General features: G+C 41.5%; 1 protein-coding gene across 2 annotated transcripts in view; it reads left to right on the top strand.

Moving 5' to 3' along the window:
• The first annotated feature begins 540 nt into the window (after window positions 1-540).
• The window catches only part of LCOR (ligand dependent nuclear receptor corepressor), a 79,288-nt gene continuing 62,564 nt past the window's right edge, over window positions 541-17,264 (top strand). For both annotated transcript variants that reach the window (XR_008966279.1, XM_057380352.1), the window contains exon 1: window positions 541-663. Coding sequence is in view for 1 of the 2 variants with exons in the window: in XM_057380352.1 (XP_057236335.1) it covers window positions 567-663 (97 nt within the window). In the remaining variant the exon portion in view is untranslated. The remainder of the gene's footprint in view (window positions 664-17,264) is intronic.

Raw genomic sequence — 17,264 nt, forward strand, 5'->3', positions numbered from 1 at the left:
CTCAGGACACAGTGACCCCTCAGGAGTGGGATATCCCTTCAGGACACGGTGACCCCTTAGGGGTGGGATGTCCCCTCAGGACACAGTGACCCCTCAGGACACAATGACCCCTCAGGAGTGGGATGTCCCCTGAGGACACGGTGACCCCTCACGGGCCGCATGTCCCCTCAGGACACGGTGACTCCTCAGGGGTGGGATGTCCCCTCAGGACACGGTGACCCCTCACGGGCCGCATGTCCCCTCAGGACACGGTGACCCCTCAGGACACAGTGACCCCTCAGGGGTGGCATGTCCCCTCAGGACACAGTGACCCCTCACGGTCCGCATGTCCCCTCAGAACACAATAACCGCTCCGAACACTCACGGAAAGCGCCAGGATTGCACAGCGCCCCCCAGCGGACGGGCACGGCGGTGCCGCACGTGCGAGCCGCTGGTGGGCGAGGGCGCATGCGCCGCGCGGGGTGGGCGTGTCAGAGCGCGGCGAGCGCGGCGCGCGCGGCCCTCCCTCCCTCCCTCCCCCCCGCCCCGCCGGCCGCCACCGCCCCCGCCCCGCCCCCGCCCAGAACATGGCGAGCCCGTGCGGGCGGCAGCAGTGCTCCATCCAGAGGCGCGGCGTCCGCCACCAGCTCGATTCGTGGCGACACAAGCTCATTCACTGTGTAGGTGAGGGACGGCGGCGCGGCGGGGAGGCCGGGCCGGGCCCCGCGGCGGCGGGAGGCTCCGCCGGAGCGGGGGCCGAGAGGCGAGCGGCGCCGCGGCCTGCGGGCCCGCCCCGCTCCCCCTCCCGCAGGCCGCCGTGAGGCGCCGCGCCGGGCCGGGCCCCGCCCTGTGCTGGAGGGGGGGGAGCCGGGAGGGGGGTCCTGCCCTGCCCTTTTGTGCGGCCCCTGTCAGCACCGCGCCCGCTCCTCCCCGCTCGGCACGGCCCGGCTCGGCCGCGGCCCCTTCAAACTTGTTTACGGCGGGGCTGCGCCCGGCGGCGGGGATCGGCCCGCCTGTCACTGCCCAGGGGCGAGCCCGGGCCGGCCCGCTTGCCCCCGGCCCGGCGAGGCGGGAGGGAGCGAGGCCGCGGAGCCGGCGGGAGGAGCGGCGGGGGAGGCGGAAAGTTGTGGATCGCGGTGTCGGATTGACGCCGTGAATCCGGAGCCGGGCCGCGGGGTTAAAAGGATGTGTGATTGCTTTTCTCTTCTCCCCGCCACCTCCTTTTTTTTTTTTTTTTTTTTTTTTTTTTTCATCCCCCTCCTCCTCTCCTTTTCGCGTTTCTTGTTGGGTAGGCTTCTTGCGATCGAATGTTTAGGGTTTTGAAAAGGAAGTCCCTTACATCTCGAGTAACTTTTTCCATTCAAAATACAGATTTTGCCCTTTTTCTTTCCCTAGCAAGAAATTGAGACCTTTTCTATGGGTCGCAACATAGACATAAATATCAGCTCTAGGCCAGTGTTTCAGTGTGTCTCCAAAGAAAAAGGTTTGATAACAGTAGGCTATGAACTTGGAGAGTAATTTTAAAAATCCCTGTCTAGAACATTGTTATGTCTCATCTTGTTTGGCTTCCTGTTTGTAATCGAACACAAATCCTCGTTTTATTTTTAAATATGCAAATATGGCCATAATCTGCCAGTGACTGCTCAGCATAGGTAATCTATAATAACAGTCACAGATTCACTTTAGTTCCTTGTGTGTAGAGTTAAACCTCTTATTGTCAGTTAGCTCAGCATCCCAGTTCATTATCAGGGATTTGAAACACCATTTTTGGTTACAACAGGATGTGTAAGCGCTGCTGTGTATATTTTTGGCTTCATCTAAATGTTTAAATTTCTCTAATATAAAGGCGTGCTCTAGATGCTTTTTAATTTAAGATTAATTCAAGCAATTAACATGTTTTATGCATAAAATGATTGAAGGACAGTATGTTCCTGAGCCACTCACATAAAAATGCTGGGTTTTCTTTCCAACAAATAATTGATATTTTTAGATACAGTTTGTGGGATTTTATTTTGATTCTATCTCTGCTACATTTCATTGGCTTCCACGTCTTCTTGAACCAGAATTTTACTTCTGTCTCCTTTTCTCATCTCCTCTTACCTCAAGCTGCTGAAGTTCAGCTGTTCTAGTTCCTTCTGAGCTCCCTACTTGCAGCATGTCATCTTGCGTTCCTTTCAGTCCCTGCTGCTCTAGCATTGGGTCCTTGGATCCTCCAGCAGAGCTGTCCTACTGCTGGGGGTTTAACTGTGAGGAGTAAATTTGGAGGGGAAAAAAAGAGAAAGAATTTAAAAAAAAAAAGGACAGTTTGAAAGTGGTTTTTGAAGATCTTGTGTTGAGGTGAAATGCAAGAATTGTGTCCGTTCATTATGGTGCTCTTTGGGAAAGTYCTGGGTAGCTAGAGGAGTTTGTGTCATCTACAGACTCAAGGCAAACACTGTGTTACTGAAGTTCCTAGCAACCCTAAGTGCTAAAACTTTCAACAAACACCGCACCTCCAACTTCATTAATACACACCACGTGTGTATTCAACTTTCCTAAAGCCATTTAAATTACCAGCTTCTGGKGAAGTTGCTTTCTCCCCTTATCCCTTCCATATCTCTTCCTCATACCTAAATTTGATATGTTTTGTCGCTCCAAAAGATTTCCCTTTCTGAAAGTCCCTCTGTATGTGTTTAACAAAAGACACTGTGAACACTGTTAAGCACAGAGTTGACTGGGGTTTTTTGGAGGTAAAGTACAAAACCATTWAAAAAAAAATAAAGTCCGAAGTGTAACAGTGCTTTGTGACTTATCTTGATGGTACTATGTTGTAAATAGTTTCCGCTTCAAATTGATCAGCTTTATGAGGTCTCAGGGCCTGCCTCGTTCCTCGTATGAATCTTGCATTAAGTTGTTGGATGATGTAAATTTGTTAATTGTTACCTTTTTTGTTTTGATATTTGTTTAGAATTATAAAAGGTTTATTGCACTAGCTCAGGATGCCCAGCTGAAATTAGGTTATCTTAACCCCTTGCCCTCAATATACCTCTGTCAACTTTTTAAGTGAATTTTGACAGTATTCCTTGAGATTTGGAAGTAGACCGTTAAATGATATAATGTTCTTGATCGCCTTGGCTGTTTGTAGAGGTCTTGGAGAATTTTTTCCTGTAATAAATACTCTGCTTTCCAATATTTATGTGTCAGTATGGGAGAATTTTTCTTGTTACTTCAGAAATACTCATTCATACTTAGTTCTGAAAATAAATGAGGTGTGTGGGATTTTCTGTTAACATCGTTCCCTGAAAAGTCATTCCAATACCCCACCATGTGGCATTCAGAAAAAATATACCTGTGGTTTGAACTAGAGCATTTGGTAATAAAAATGACTTAAGTAACTCACTTTCCACTCTTGTTTCTTGCTTCTGCAATTGGCTGCTCCTTTGGACTGTGGGTTCATAGCAATTTGTCAAACAGCTTGCACTCTTACAGGAGCGAAAACACAGAGGAGCTCATGGACCACCTGTCCACAAGGAGTCAGTTCAGGGGAGCTGTCCTAGCAGAAAACATCTTTTGGATGGAGTAGAATAATTTTCTAGYGTGTAGCTCCCTGAGCTGGCTGGCTGTCAGGTCAAGCAAATACCAGCACTAGCACAAGGAAGAGTGTGAGAATGCAAAACTGATAGAAAGGAAAAGAGTGAGAACACAGCAGCAGAGATATAGGTCAGCTTGAACTGTCACAGAATTGCATCTTTGGTTGTCCCAGTGTGGCTTTTTGTGGGAAATAACTCAGGGAACTGATCTGGCTGAAACCTTCCTTCACTGTCATGGATTTCATCCCTTTTWTATGGGGAGGGAAGTGGAGCACAAGTTGACAGACAGTTCTGTTGATCAGTGATCAAATTTAAGGGAGCAGCATGGCGTGTTCTGGAGGTGGAAGGAGGTATGGAGAAGGGGTGTCTAAACTCTCTTWGCAGAGAGATGTAATGGGGCTGTGGAACCACAGATCAGGGGTAGCTGGGATTGGCACCGGGGTGGGACTCTGTAGAGACACAATGTGCCAAATAATAACTGTTTGATGCTGACATATGTGTTCTCTATACCAGTCTTCACTGTTGACATCTTTTTCAATGGCCAAAAGCAGATACCTAGAGACAAACACATRTGGTGACTTCAGTTTTTTCCCTCTTGCAGCCTCCAATCACCTTCTGTTCAGACACCTGAATTTGAAATGGTTGATGAGATCGGATTTGCTAAGGAGTGGGGAGTTTGAGGGAGGAAATAACCCACAGATCCCTGAAACCCTCCTGACACCTTTTATACAGGCAGTAATAGCATGGCAAAGCTGCGTGGTCACTGGAGTAGTAGTTKGAGGTGATCGCATGCATATCTACTAGCTGGTGATGCTTGGCCCTTTGTTAAATATTAGCTGTACTCTTGGAGACTCCCTGACTTAATTACGGTCTGTGTTGGGGCGGTGGGGGCAGGGAGGGAATAGTTTGCTACTCTTTAGCAGTGGTCCTGGTTTTGGGAACWAAATAATGATTTCAAGGGAAAACCTGTAACATTTTTGTAAGATTTCCTTAGGCTCTCARTCATCTTGAGCTCTGCCAGTGTTTCATTAAAATGCTGCTTAGCTGTTGATTTTCCTCTTCTGCTGTCAAAATAAGCTGAAGTAATTTCCTTTTTTAAAAAATTATTGCTGATGAAATACCTCAACTTAAGTACCTGATCTCTTTCTGTTTAGTTCATTGTGTAGTGGTGGTCTTCTGTGACCTTGGATACTTAGGATAAAAGTGTGGATTCTGAGGAAGAAATACGATACATCAGGAAGTGTTAGAAGTTAATAATAATCAAGAGAAGGTGTATAGCAGTTGAATAACWTTGAAATCTTTATTACTTTTCATATCTTGATTATGGCTCCTCTATAGTTCCAGCCTGTGTGTGATATGAATTAGCTGCTGCTTCCAAACAGTTAGCTGTGTTATCTTGTTTTGGAAGCAGGCTCGGGTCTCCAAGTGTTTTAACGTAGTTCTAGTTCAAAGGTCAGATTGTACTTCTTTGTTCCAAAATAAGAAAGCTTATTATAGCTGTGATGTTGCAGAAAAAATAATAATAAAAAGCAAGTTAAAATTTAAATGGAGGGCTGTTCTGTACTGGTATTTGTTTTAGATACAACCCCAGCCTTGTCCCCAGCAAATGTGTGAGTGGTGCTGCTTGCATTCTCTCAACCCGCTTGCAATGTAGATGCAGCTTGTGGGGTTTTTTGGTTAACATAAATCTGTTGTGCAGCAGTTTTACTGTATAGTAGCTGAAGGCTTKTTCAAGAAGATCTGATCTATGCTCCAACATTTCTGTCTGTTGACAATATGAATAGAGGGAAGGAGAATTACCCTGTTATGACAAAGTTACGCCAGGAAAAAGTTGAGGCAACTGTCATTTAAAACCAAAAATCCTTAATTATAAGGAGTAAAATTTACAGGTTGATATTTAGCTTTACTTTAAATGAACATGGAAAGATGGTATGTGTCTGAAGAACAGTAGAAGGTGAGCTGCAGGAAATTACTCTAGATCTGTTCCAAGTAGTTCTTTGGMTTCATTATAAATCACTCTGAATTTGCCCTTGTTTCTCTGCTTGCAAATGAAGAATAACTTCTGTCCTTTCAATGAAAAGCATACTCAAAAAAATTCTTGATAATCACTTTGATATATGCCATCTTGAGATCTTCTTCTGATGCCTGCAATATGAAATTTTGGACCAGGCCTAATCCGTTGGTTTGTTTCACATTTCAGCAAAAATGTATTTTAATTTGTGTGAGGTAATAATCTTTGCAAGGTGGGAGGTTTCTTTTTTGGGATATGTTTGTCCTGCAGGAAGTAGAGGGATTTGACTTTTTARCTAATAATGACATTCAGAATTCATCCGCTCTAATAGAACTTCCAAAATTAATTACAGCAATCCATTCCCTGCATGTAGAAAATAGTAAAAATTCACCTAAGTTAAATCKTTTTAGTATTTATGTTGAGATGTATATTTTATAAATTTACAGCTTTGTGCTACAGCACTATTTTTAAAGTGTATCTGAAGAACTACTCCAAAATTTTAAGCCATTTCTTGGCAGTTTTTGCCATATATTGATGATTGTCCAAATGCTGTTMGGTACAGAAGTCCAGTAACTTCACTTTAGTTAAGAATGGCTGATACAAAATCCCAATTTGTTGCTAAGTTGTCTAAATCCTTATTGTAGATACTTTCACGACTCAACACTCTGCCATCTTAGGTTATCATAAATCCAAGCAAATACCATCATATGTCTTCATGGGTTTTTTGGGGGTTTGTTTGTTGGGGGTCTTTTTGTTTGTTCTTTTTTTTTGTTTGTTTTGGGGTTTTTTTTGTTTGCTTGTTTGGTTTTGGTTTTTTGTTTGTTCATTTGTTTTTGTCTGACAACTTGTTTTCTTTCATGGCTATTGTAAAATCATAACRAGAATACTTCCTAGAAGTCAATTTAGGCAAGGTTTGAGGAAAATCAGGCATTTAATAGGATTAAAGAAAATTAGCCCTGTCATACAGGTTGGGGCAGAGCAAACACTACTGCAGTATTTTACAGGGGACTTTCCAATCTTCTTTCTCACCCTTCTATGTATATATATTTTCACTCTTAAGAGGATGAGGCTTTGGTTCTGGGATGAAGCAAAGGTTACTGGGATGGATATTTATAACTCAGAGAAATACAAAGCTTTTGGGATTTTCTGAGGGCAGGGTTGGATGGAATGGGCTGAGCCAATTTAGGGTCTGCCTCTGGCTAAGAGGGGTGTTAGTGCTTCATTTTACTAAACTGACAGAAGTCTGCAAAACCAGGTAATCTTCTGGAGATGCTCAGTAATCTGAGTCGTCCTAGTTTGGAATGAGATGAGCAGGAGAGCGAATCCGAAGCACTCCATAGTATCACATTGATAGGGGGAAGGGAAATGGGTAGAATAGCCTATTCCAAAGGCATGGAGTCTAGTTTGTATCTTGTTTCTTGTAACCATTTTACAGACTGTGGTTATGTTTGACAGTAGTGCTGTCTAAACTGGCTTAAATAAATAGTCCCCTCTGTTCTAGGACAGCTATGTGTGGCAGCTTGGTGAATCAGTTCCCTGACTAGACCTGACTGGAGAACAGTTTTTTGTTGTTTTTTGCTACAACATCTGCAGAGGATGGAGAGCAGGGAATGAGGAGTTGAGACTATACAGCTGGTATTGTCACACATACAAAAATCCTTYTTTCATGAGTAGGTGTTAATTTTTGCGTGCTTCATGTTCTTTACAGAAGCAGGAGTGTTGAAGCAATCTCCCYCTTCATGCCCTCTCTCTGAAAATGAGCTGTGGGCTTTGCTTTCCTGACCAGTTCCTCTATTAAAAAGTTTCAGTTTTATACCACCTCTGCCCAGTATCTCTGCAGGCTTCTAGGGTTTCTCATTTCTCTCTGATAAATCTGTGTGGCCATTTTGAGAAATGAGAGCTTCAGCTGCTTTCTTTTTCTCTTGAAGAATGCCTTACTGTTATTCCTCTGGATATTTTTAAGTCATTTATCTTTTACCTCAGATTTAGTTCACTTTGTATGTTGTGTGTAGTGTCATGTGCTCTTTATGGGGAGTTGACCAAAAACTTGAACTCTCAAAGCTTAGTAGTRGATTTGACTTACATATCAGTTCTGCTGGCACATGAAAGATGGAGGTCATGGTTTTGCAACATTTCTATAGGACACTATTTCCTCTAATAAAATGGCTATTAGATGATGCCTCTGTCTGTTTTTTCCACTCTTCTTACAGAGAAGAGAAAAGATGGTATTCCTCTTGTGTTTTCTGGGAGGGGTGGCAAAGTGGCTGCGCAGGGAAGACTTTCAGGAAGACAAAGGATGTTCCTTATGCCCTGAGGACCGTGATATTTTATGGGAGGGAGTAGAGGGGGAGAAAAGATGACTGGACAAGAGCCTAGTATTCATTAACAAAGGAAGCTTTCAGAAGCTGAATCCAGCAGTGTGGAAAGACATCAGCGGCCACCAGACAATCTTAACTCTTGAGCTGAGTTTACTAATGAAAACTTTCCTGGTTGTCTTCGAATGTTTTTTGCATACTCTTATAGTACAGGTGTACAGTGTGTAACTGGAGAGATGAGTCCATCTGATGTGGTCCTTTGCCCTCTGCTTCTGCAGGGGCGGTGGTCACTTTGAAAATGGAGTAACTACCAGAATAGGAACAGGAGTAGGTAGTCAAGAATCAGAGTTCTTAATTTCTTTATTTCTTTTTTTGTTGATTGCACTAACAAAAGGATGTGAAAGCTTCAGCCCACAGCCTGCAATTCCCCATTCTTAATWCTTCAAGGCCAGTTCTTTGCACTGAGGCTCCTCGCCCTGTGCTCTTATGCATGTAGTAGAGTCTGTATTAATGTGTTGTTTGGCTTCCTTTGCTGCTGTGTGTATGTGACAGGAGGCAGCTTGCTATGTTACCTGTGTAATAGACYTTTGAGTTCAGCCTGCAGCCTTGCAAGGACAGGCTAATCCTGCAGCTGTTAAACTCTCCACAGCAATTCATATGCACAAAGCTCTTTGGTGGTCTCCCTGTTCAGGTCAGTTTTGAAACTTCTTTGACAACTCCTTTGTCACAGAGTAGTCAGTGTAAAGTGCTTGTGCACATCTGGTGGGGAGTCTTGTGGTTGGAAGAGTCCTCTCAGCCTGTGCCTTGTGTCCTGTAGTCTTTGGCTTCTGGAGAAATACTTTTGTACTATGGAATGCAAAAAACAGATTTGCTTTAGTTTAAATAGCAACCTGGTTTACTTCTTGGCTTCTTTGGCAGTTATTTTGGCCTCATTGTGAGCTAGTTGAAGATAAGGTAGTGTTACAGCAGACCATGTCTCAAGTTTGGTCATCTCCTGGGTTAAGATTTGTCATTGTGGCAAAAATGATGAGAGCTGTTTTCTAGGTGATGCTTGATCACGGTCTTCCGATGTGTTTCTGAAAACATGCTGTTATATCCTTTGCATAAAGAAATTTTTTGCAGAGATGGATGCTTCTGTTTACTCTGSAAAAGCAAGAGAATAGGAAAGCATGGAGGTCGTTTCCTTTTGTGATCTAAAAAAGCTTTAAAGCAATCTTCTTAAAGCAGTGATTCCATTTACATCCTTCAGAACAKGAACATTTCTAYTTTATCCCTAGCTTTCTCRCCTATTTTAAAATCATTAGTGAAACTTAAGTTTATATGATACCAGAATTTCTTTTCTGGGGTTTCTCTCCGGGATCTTTCTTTTATCTTACGAAGAAAAAAGCCATCTYTTTTTCCAAACAAGAAGTGAAAAAACTTTTCTTAAAAAAAAAAAAAAACCCAACTAGTGTGCACTGCTGTGTTGGTGATCATTTCTTGATCTAATTGTCCTCATTGCTAAGTAAGAGGAGTGTCCCTTGCTGGTTTTAAATGTCCTTTGGAGAAGTTGTGTTCTTAGTCAACTGGAAATGGAAAGTTTCAGTGACCTTAGTAATTGTATTTTATCTCCATATACTCTACCTTACTATCTTTCAAAATATTACAAGATTGACTAAAGGATGGAGAAGCGTGAGGATAAAACTGTGAAGTATTAGTTATGTGTAGGTTTAGATGAATATCTGTACCTCAGAATGTGTTGTGTAAGACAAGTCCACTGAGCCTTTGTCAAAATGAAGTGTCAAAGTCTCTTGAAGGGGGAAAAAGAAGCTTTTCCCCTGACATATTTCTTATCAATGTTTAGTTTATCCAAACTTATACTTGGTGGGCAAAACTGTATCAAGTATAACACAAAATTTGGTATTTCTGGTAAAATGCCTAACTACTGCCCACACATTTCTCTTGGCTTTTTATACTTTTCTGTCATCCTTGTCAATCCTGTGCATTCATAGAAAATAAGAAAAACGCAATCATCTGGAACTGTGTGGTAAGATGCTATGAGAACCTAGTTCTTGTATCTTACRGGGGTATTTTTGTAAACGCTTCACAAATGCTAATCTCTTGATCTTGCCTCTGTTTTCATTGAGTGATGTGCAGTCGTTTAGGAATGAATGGCTCAGTGCTCAGGTGAGGTAGGCCATACAGAGGTCCATTTTGCATATGATCTTTTGAATTCAGCAGGAGTACTGCATTTATTTTTTGAACAAGCATAAACCATTGAGAGAACTGTGGTTTGCTAGTTCTATGAGAGTCAGGGCTCTCTTAAATCAGTATTTTTCAACCTGAAGTTGGCAATAAGCAACTGTGGAAAAACAAGGCTATTACCAGTAGTTTAAGTTATGTGGGGGTTTTATGCTTTTTAGGATTCCACAATTTGAAAATTGCACCTCTAAATAATTTGTAAATGAAGGCTATTTTTCCTTTCCAAAGTGGCTGTGGGTGTTAAGGAGTGTGAGCTGATACTCAGTGCTCCATTAGATTAGGATTGGTCTTTACCTTTCCTTCCTCTTCTCATACTTCACTACTTAAAAGTATATTTTATCCAGGAATGGGTATCTTGGAGGATACTAAGCCTGGAAAACTTCAACTTGAAAGCTGACTTCTGGAAAAAGGCTAGAGTGGTGTTAAGTACGACTGTTTACAGAACCGTACTCCCTATACATGGAGCTTCTGTGTTTTCCCTTCCAAGAATCTTGCTGTGAAGGCCAAATTCCTGCTAATTTGTGTTAGATCTAAAGATTTCATTGCATTCCTCCATTACATGGTTGTGACAGGAACTCTGAATACACTGAGTTATAAACTGATGTAGGCTCCAAGCGGTGCATCGGCAGATGCCCTGAAACAACAGGTGAACTGCCTTTCGCATCTCAAGAGGACATGGATTTATTTATTTTAATGACTAGAAGGCATTTGAAGTATGGGATGGACACTAAACTGTTTGGTAATCCCTTGGTGCTTTTCTGTTCTGGATATCAAAACCCAAATAGTCTCCATCCTGACCACTGTCCACCTCACTCTTTTTTTCCTAGAACCATAGCTGAGGTCACAGTTTGAGCATGCTAACTGTACAAAATTGAGTACAGTTTAGAGGTTACTCTGCTCAACAAGTTACTCAGTTTAAAATTAGATTAAAATTTGACTTCATAAGTTAAAGATGTTTCAGAACTGTAATAGACTTTGCCATGGAGGCTGCACTCCTTGCCTCTGACAGATTGGTTCTTGTTCCTAAATCATCTGTTTGCCTGTGACTAATCTTGAATTTGTATCTTTCTGCTGCTTGTACTTTGAAGTSAATTCTGTGCTCCAAAGAACAGCAGATAGCTTTTCTCAGCTGCTTGTAGCCCAAGGACTGTTCCTGGCCTTAGGATAGGAAATGCCTTACACAGCTTGGTATATAATGGGAGATACTTAGAGGAAGGCATGTATCAAGAAGTCGATCACAGCTGCTTTGGTCTATACTTACTGGCATGGTGATGAACTTTAGCAGCTAAATGCGCTTGTGATGACACCTCACAAACTTCAGAAAGTAAGCAGTTATTTTTGGAAACTTTTTTTTCCCTCGGGACTAAAACTACTAAACCTACTTAAAAAAAAGTCTATGCAAAAACACTTTTCCCCAGGAAATCGGCACCTTCTGCTTATCATGTTCGTGGGCATTTCAGCATCCCAACCCTCTATCAATACTTCTTGATGTTCCTTGTCTGTCTTTCTATTGTCTGAAAGTTGGAGAGCTTTGCATTGCTGTAAGAGAAGAATAGTTCTTTCATATTCAGTTAGGGGAAGGAGATAAGCAATCCTCTGATCTCATCTTTAAGGCAGATGGATCTTTGCTCTCAGCATGCCATGGTGCTGCCTAGGGGGGAGTCTTCATGATTCTGCTGGTAAGCAGCACACAGCCAATTTCTGAGTTGGTCTGTGCTTGCAGTCATGAAGGGTTGAGAGTGCTGAATTTATTGCATACTTTTGAGATTCTGTTGGTGGTGTCAAAAATTTCTTTACTAWATAAATAAATCATACTCTAAACACTAGTTTGCTGCCCCATAGTTTTGCTGGTGCAGCTATATTTGGTCTGTTTCTAAGCTAGGTGGTGAAGTCAAGGTTTAATAAGCCTTGACTATAATGAGAAGTCCCAGGTTAGTCTGAGAAGACCTCACTCTATGCTGTTGGTCCACACTCATGTAGGACTGGGGTCTAAAGCAGCATGAGTCAGATGGTCTTAGGAAATTGATCTCTTGCTTCAGATGACCTCACAGAAGTCATAAGGTTACTCTTATTTTCAAAATGACATGTAAAGTACTTCTCTGTGGGCTTTCAAACTCCTTGGTAAGGCATTCTTTACTTCTGGTGCCTCCTCCTGTTAGCTCAGTATGAGTGGGATAGAGATGAAAATGAACTACCAGGACATCATAGCCTTGAAATATCCCAAGAGTTCTTCTTATTGGAACCACTTAAGGAAAATTAATATCTCTTCAAATTTAGGCCTCTTGAAAATGCAGATTTAGCATAAATGAGGGTGCAACTTCACAAAGAATGCTTTTAGAAAAGGAGATKATAAACTTTAATAGCTGTCTAAAGCTATTAAACTCTTCCGAGTACATCTTACAGCATTTTGGGGGGGTGGGCAAAATATTTCCCACTTTAGGGAAAAAACACTTGCAGGTAATAACTAACTACCTGCAAGTAACTAACTACCTGCAAGTAATTAACTACCTGCAAGTAATTAACTACCTGCAGGTAACTATCTTCGCATCAGAGAGAAAAGTGTATTCTTTTGAAGCCTTTGCTTATTAAAGTTCTAATGTGAACTTGAGGGGTTAGTGTCTGGGGAGGCACTGGTGGGAGAAGGCAGTTAGGTTCTGGTGCTTTTGTTTTGTTTGGGGKTTTTTTTKKTTTKKTTTTTWWATGTATTTTGKTTTGGTTTTGTCTGTTGTTATAAGCTCAAAAAGTCTAATAGAAGTCACCATGAAAAAGCTATTYTAAAAATGTACTGTTTTCAGTTAAAGAATTAAAGTTTAGGATAGCATAGAGATGTGCCTAGGTAGGTTCTCTGAATCTTTCTTTTAAGGAAATAACATTAAAAAATAGTCCTCAAGAATATCTAATGAATTTACTCTTGGCTTCTGAGYCGTGAGTTATTCTTTRTCTAGAATTAAGTTAAACATTATGYTGTCTATTTTTTAAAAACTGTATTGCATCATATTTAGCAAGTTTCTAGAGGGTCAGATTTCTGAAAAGGCATGAAATTACTCTTTTGCAATTTCACTCTTTCGGTGAAAAATATTGAAACATATTGATAATAGTTTATATAGCCTAAAAATGATGTCTATTGTATGTAGAAGATACRATAGGAAACATTAAGAAACCTTTTTTCCTTTTGAAAATGAAGGAGAGGTTATGTCAGTGCAACTGTAATAAAACGTTTCACCATGATTTTGAAGAAAATGCAAGTCCACGTTACAGAYCTTGCCAAACTGCAACTTTGTGTTACATTTAGAGTAGATCCAGGTTTGGACAGTAATTCTTAGAGTAATTTCTGAGAAATCACAATTATAAGTCATTTATCTTAAATGAACAGTATGGGAGAGTATAGTTGTTTAATGYTGACCAATATATAAGATTATTCAAGAAAGATCTTGGTTCCACCACTGGTAAATGCAATACATGTCCAAGGGATGCATAGCAGTAAAAGTGAATTCCCTTATAAAAACTCATTCATGGTTGCACAGTAATTTTCACACTTACATAGATKTAAAATGCTGCAGGAAAAGGGTGATCATACCACCCCCTTTGTGCCACTGCCCTCCCTTTGTGTAAATGCAGGCTGGGTTGGATCAGGAAACTGATCCCTGAACCATCTTGTTGTGTTACTGTGCAAATGCAAGATGAGTGAGCATCTGGGGGGATGGGSAGGATGAGTGGGATCAGCTTTTTCAGTGGAGAGGTGGATTTATCATGGATTAAAGTGCCAGGTGATCCATAATCATAGCTTCAAAACATTGAAGACATGCTGCAGAATGAACTTCGCTGTCACAGTAACCTTCAGTTTGCAGTARTCTGCCTTCTAGTGACTTGGGATACGTGAATTGTAGAATTTTGAGTCTTCTTACTGTGCTTCTCATAATTAACACTTTTTGCCCAGTATATTTTGCAGTCATACATTTTGCATGCATGTGCATTTTACTGCTGTTTAATTTTTGTCACTCTTCTTTAATGTATTTGAGTCAGGCAAGCCTCATTYTTCTCCTGATGCTGCCTTGCTAGTGAATGTGCCTCAAGTTGCAGTAAGTCTCGAGCAGATAAAAATCTTTATCCAATATGTTTGTTTTTCATAAAAGTAGCAGGAAGTTACAGAGAAACTGATGCTGTAATGAGGGCATTGGGGTCATCACTAGTTACTGTTAGCAGAAGATGGTTTTCAGGAATGAAACCAGCTGAATCTACCTTTATACCCCCTAGTAGTGGTTCTCATAGGTATTTCTTTGCTTTGGTTCTTATGTCATAATGGTAGTCTAAAACCTCCTTTTGATCTAGAGTCARCACACTTTTGAATGTTGGCCTAAAGGAAGGGATTCTGTTTACCTCTTTGGGTGATCTGCTTATTTGGGCTTTAAGGAAACGACAACAGTCTCTGCTAGSCTATATGTTGCCAACTGGAGAGATAGACCAGTGCTGAAACAGCTTGTTCGAGGACAGTGCTCTCCCAGACAGAAGGGACAGTGCATTTCTACCYATGGGAACCTTCTGAGCCTCAACCCCTCACCAAGTTATGTGAAGCATTCTTGATCCCGTGCAGTACCTTCCATTTTCAGCGAGAACAGTTCCTATCACTGAGGAATGTGTAGGTTTGGACTGGACTTTCTATGTGATCAGCCAGTTAGGATGCATATTTAGCACAACTACTGGTTAAGGGATTTTGTGTTAAGGTTTAAAGTTGTCACAGGGCATACTTCTAAACAGGAGTCACTAGGGAAAAAAAAAGCAACTAGAGCTCAGGGCAGGTAGCCCTTGTGCTGAGTTCATCTGAGATTCATCAGCCAGCAACTCCTGATGGCTGTGTCAGACCAACTGTGTGTTCATGAGAGGGAACTGGAAAAAGAACCATTCCCAGAAAACATCTGTCTGCTCATTCAGCAGTAGGTGCCTTTGCCTTCTATTTGAGCTGTGTGATCTGTGTGGTGGTCTCTCTTGCAGGGGCACGAGTCTGTCCTGCTCCTGTGTGTCTTGTCTGTTCTCTGCAGCACACTGTGTCAAAACCTATGGAGCACATATTGTTGACTCTRTCTCCTTTCTGTGCTAATAGGCCTTGATTTTACAGTGTCTTCGCTATAACACTCATCTCTCATGTTTTTCACTTAAAAGGAGTCCAGTGCAGTTACATATATAACAAACTGGAGTGATTGCATGCTCTGTTCTTTAATGGACTTTTAAGCACAGCTGCACTTCTACTTTCGAAAAGGTRTATTCTGACATTTGCTGACCATGCTTTTCATGATGGCATTGTTAAGGCAATCCCTTTTGTTGCCACTTAGCCCTTATTGGAATTGGGATTGTGGGCTAGTTAAACCTTTGTCTTAACCCTGAACAGACACTCTCATGCAAGGTGAACTTGTAGAACTTACTGCTTATACAGAAAAAAGTGAGGGGTGTGTGTGCAAAATCACTTTTCCTTTCTSCAGTCTCATGAACTTGTACCAGTGTAACTGATGCAGTGTAGGAGTAGGAATGAGTGATGGAGTAGAGAAAGGGAGGGCTGCAAAACCTGCTGTTGCTACTGAAAGATTTGCTCAGGAGACTGCTTTGAATCTGGGGGCTTGATTGGAGTTTGCCTCTGAGTCTTGCCTCACGCTGGTCACTGATCTTTCAAAAGCAGCAAAAGATTACAGACACACTTGCCAGTGTCCTCTGTTGCAAAAAGCAAAGATTAATTTTTATTATGTCTGAAGCCTCACATCTTCCCAAAATGCATTGAGTTCTTCAATGAGATGATGTGGTTCTTYGTTCTTTACTATCTTTATAGTCTGAACTGCTTTAAAACCTGTAAAAGCTGTGTTTCATGTGCCTTTGGCTTGAGGGATGCTTGACAATCTGTTGTCTAAATCTCCACTGAAATATGCAGGGTTAACCAATTTCTGTTAAAGATTAGGGAAGCTGGTAGGAGCAGTTTTGTTCTTGCCATCACACCACAAGCTCCAGCTGTAGATGTTTATTAGGTGACTTATTTCAGAAATCACATAGTTTAGCAGTTCCTCCCTCTGTCAAGAAGAGGGAAAACCTTTCCTGTTTTCTTGTGATGATGGGATGCATAGACTGGAGCATGAGTATCCAAGTGGAGCTTTTCTTAAGATTCAGTAATGTGATAGGCAGAAAGATGGCTTCTGTTAAAATGTTGTGCCTTTTGGTTTGGGTTTTTTTGTCTTTTTATTTTTTCTGAAATAAGTCCACTGAGAACTGAGAATTGTGTACTGCCATAAGTGTGAAATCTCTACATGAGTGCTTCATGGAAACCTTGTTACTGAGAGAAACAATTCCTGTAAAATTAGCCTATTCTGTTAATTTGGGAATGAATCAAAATAAATAGTTCTTAGTTTGTGCCTCGAAGTGTTTCTGAAAAACAAAGACTTGACAATCCTTGAAGATGTATGCTGATTACTTATACTTGCACATTTACATTTGTCTGCTGTGGATGAGGATCCTCTTGTAGCCTTTCTAAAGGTAGAGTCCAYTCTTTCCTCCTGTTATCTTCACTATTAAAGCTGGATAGTGCTGACATCTGCCTTGATGGATGAGTGGATGTCATTCTTGGGAAAGTAAATTTAAAGTAAAAAGTAAATGGTGAAGGATTTTTCTTCTTTTTTTTTTTTAATTATTCTTTTTAGTAGTTGAACTAGCTGTTTTGGTTTCTTTTCTCAAGGACCACAGGAATAAATCTGAACAATACAAGGTTGAGTTGCACCTGTAAAAATGGATTCATTTTCTTAGCTTCCTCCTGTTTTACACAAAGCCACGAGCAGCAGAAGTACTGGAAGAGCCTGCTGCGTAGGCTTATGCTAACCGTATGTTAACTTTGCTTAAAAAAAATTAAACCCTACCTCCTGCAGAACTTGATTTGCCATTGAGAGGAGCTTTCCACGTGCTGGGAGTGAAGGGGAATTTTTCAGTCTCTGGCAATTGTGCAAAGAGATGGCTATTGTTACTGGCTCAAAGACTGCAGAAAGAACTTTAATTTCCCTGCTCTGTTTGGTGCCTCTGCAACTCCAGACTGTCATTCAATGCAAATATTTAGCTGACTGTCCACTGTTGCTGCTTCTAGGTTCCTTTCATTTTACCACATTTTCCATGTGGTTCCTCTAC

Source organism: Malurus melanocephalus, unplaced genomic scaffold, assembly GCF_030028575.1.
Source record: "Malurus melanocephalus ecotype Western Australia unplaced genomic scaffold, MMel_1.1 scaffold_12, whole genome shotgun sequence".
Taxonomy (NCBI): Eukaryota; Metazoa; Chordata; class Aves; order Passeriformes; family Maluridae; genus Malurus; species Malurus melanocephalus.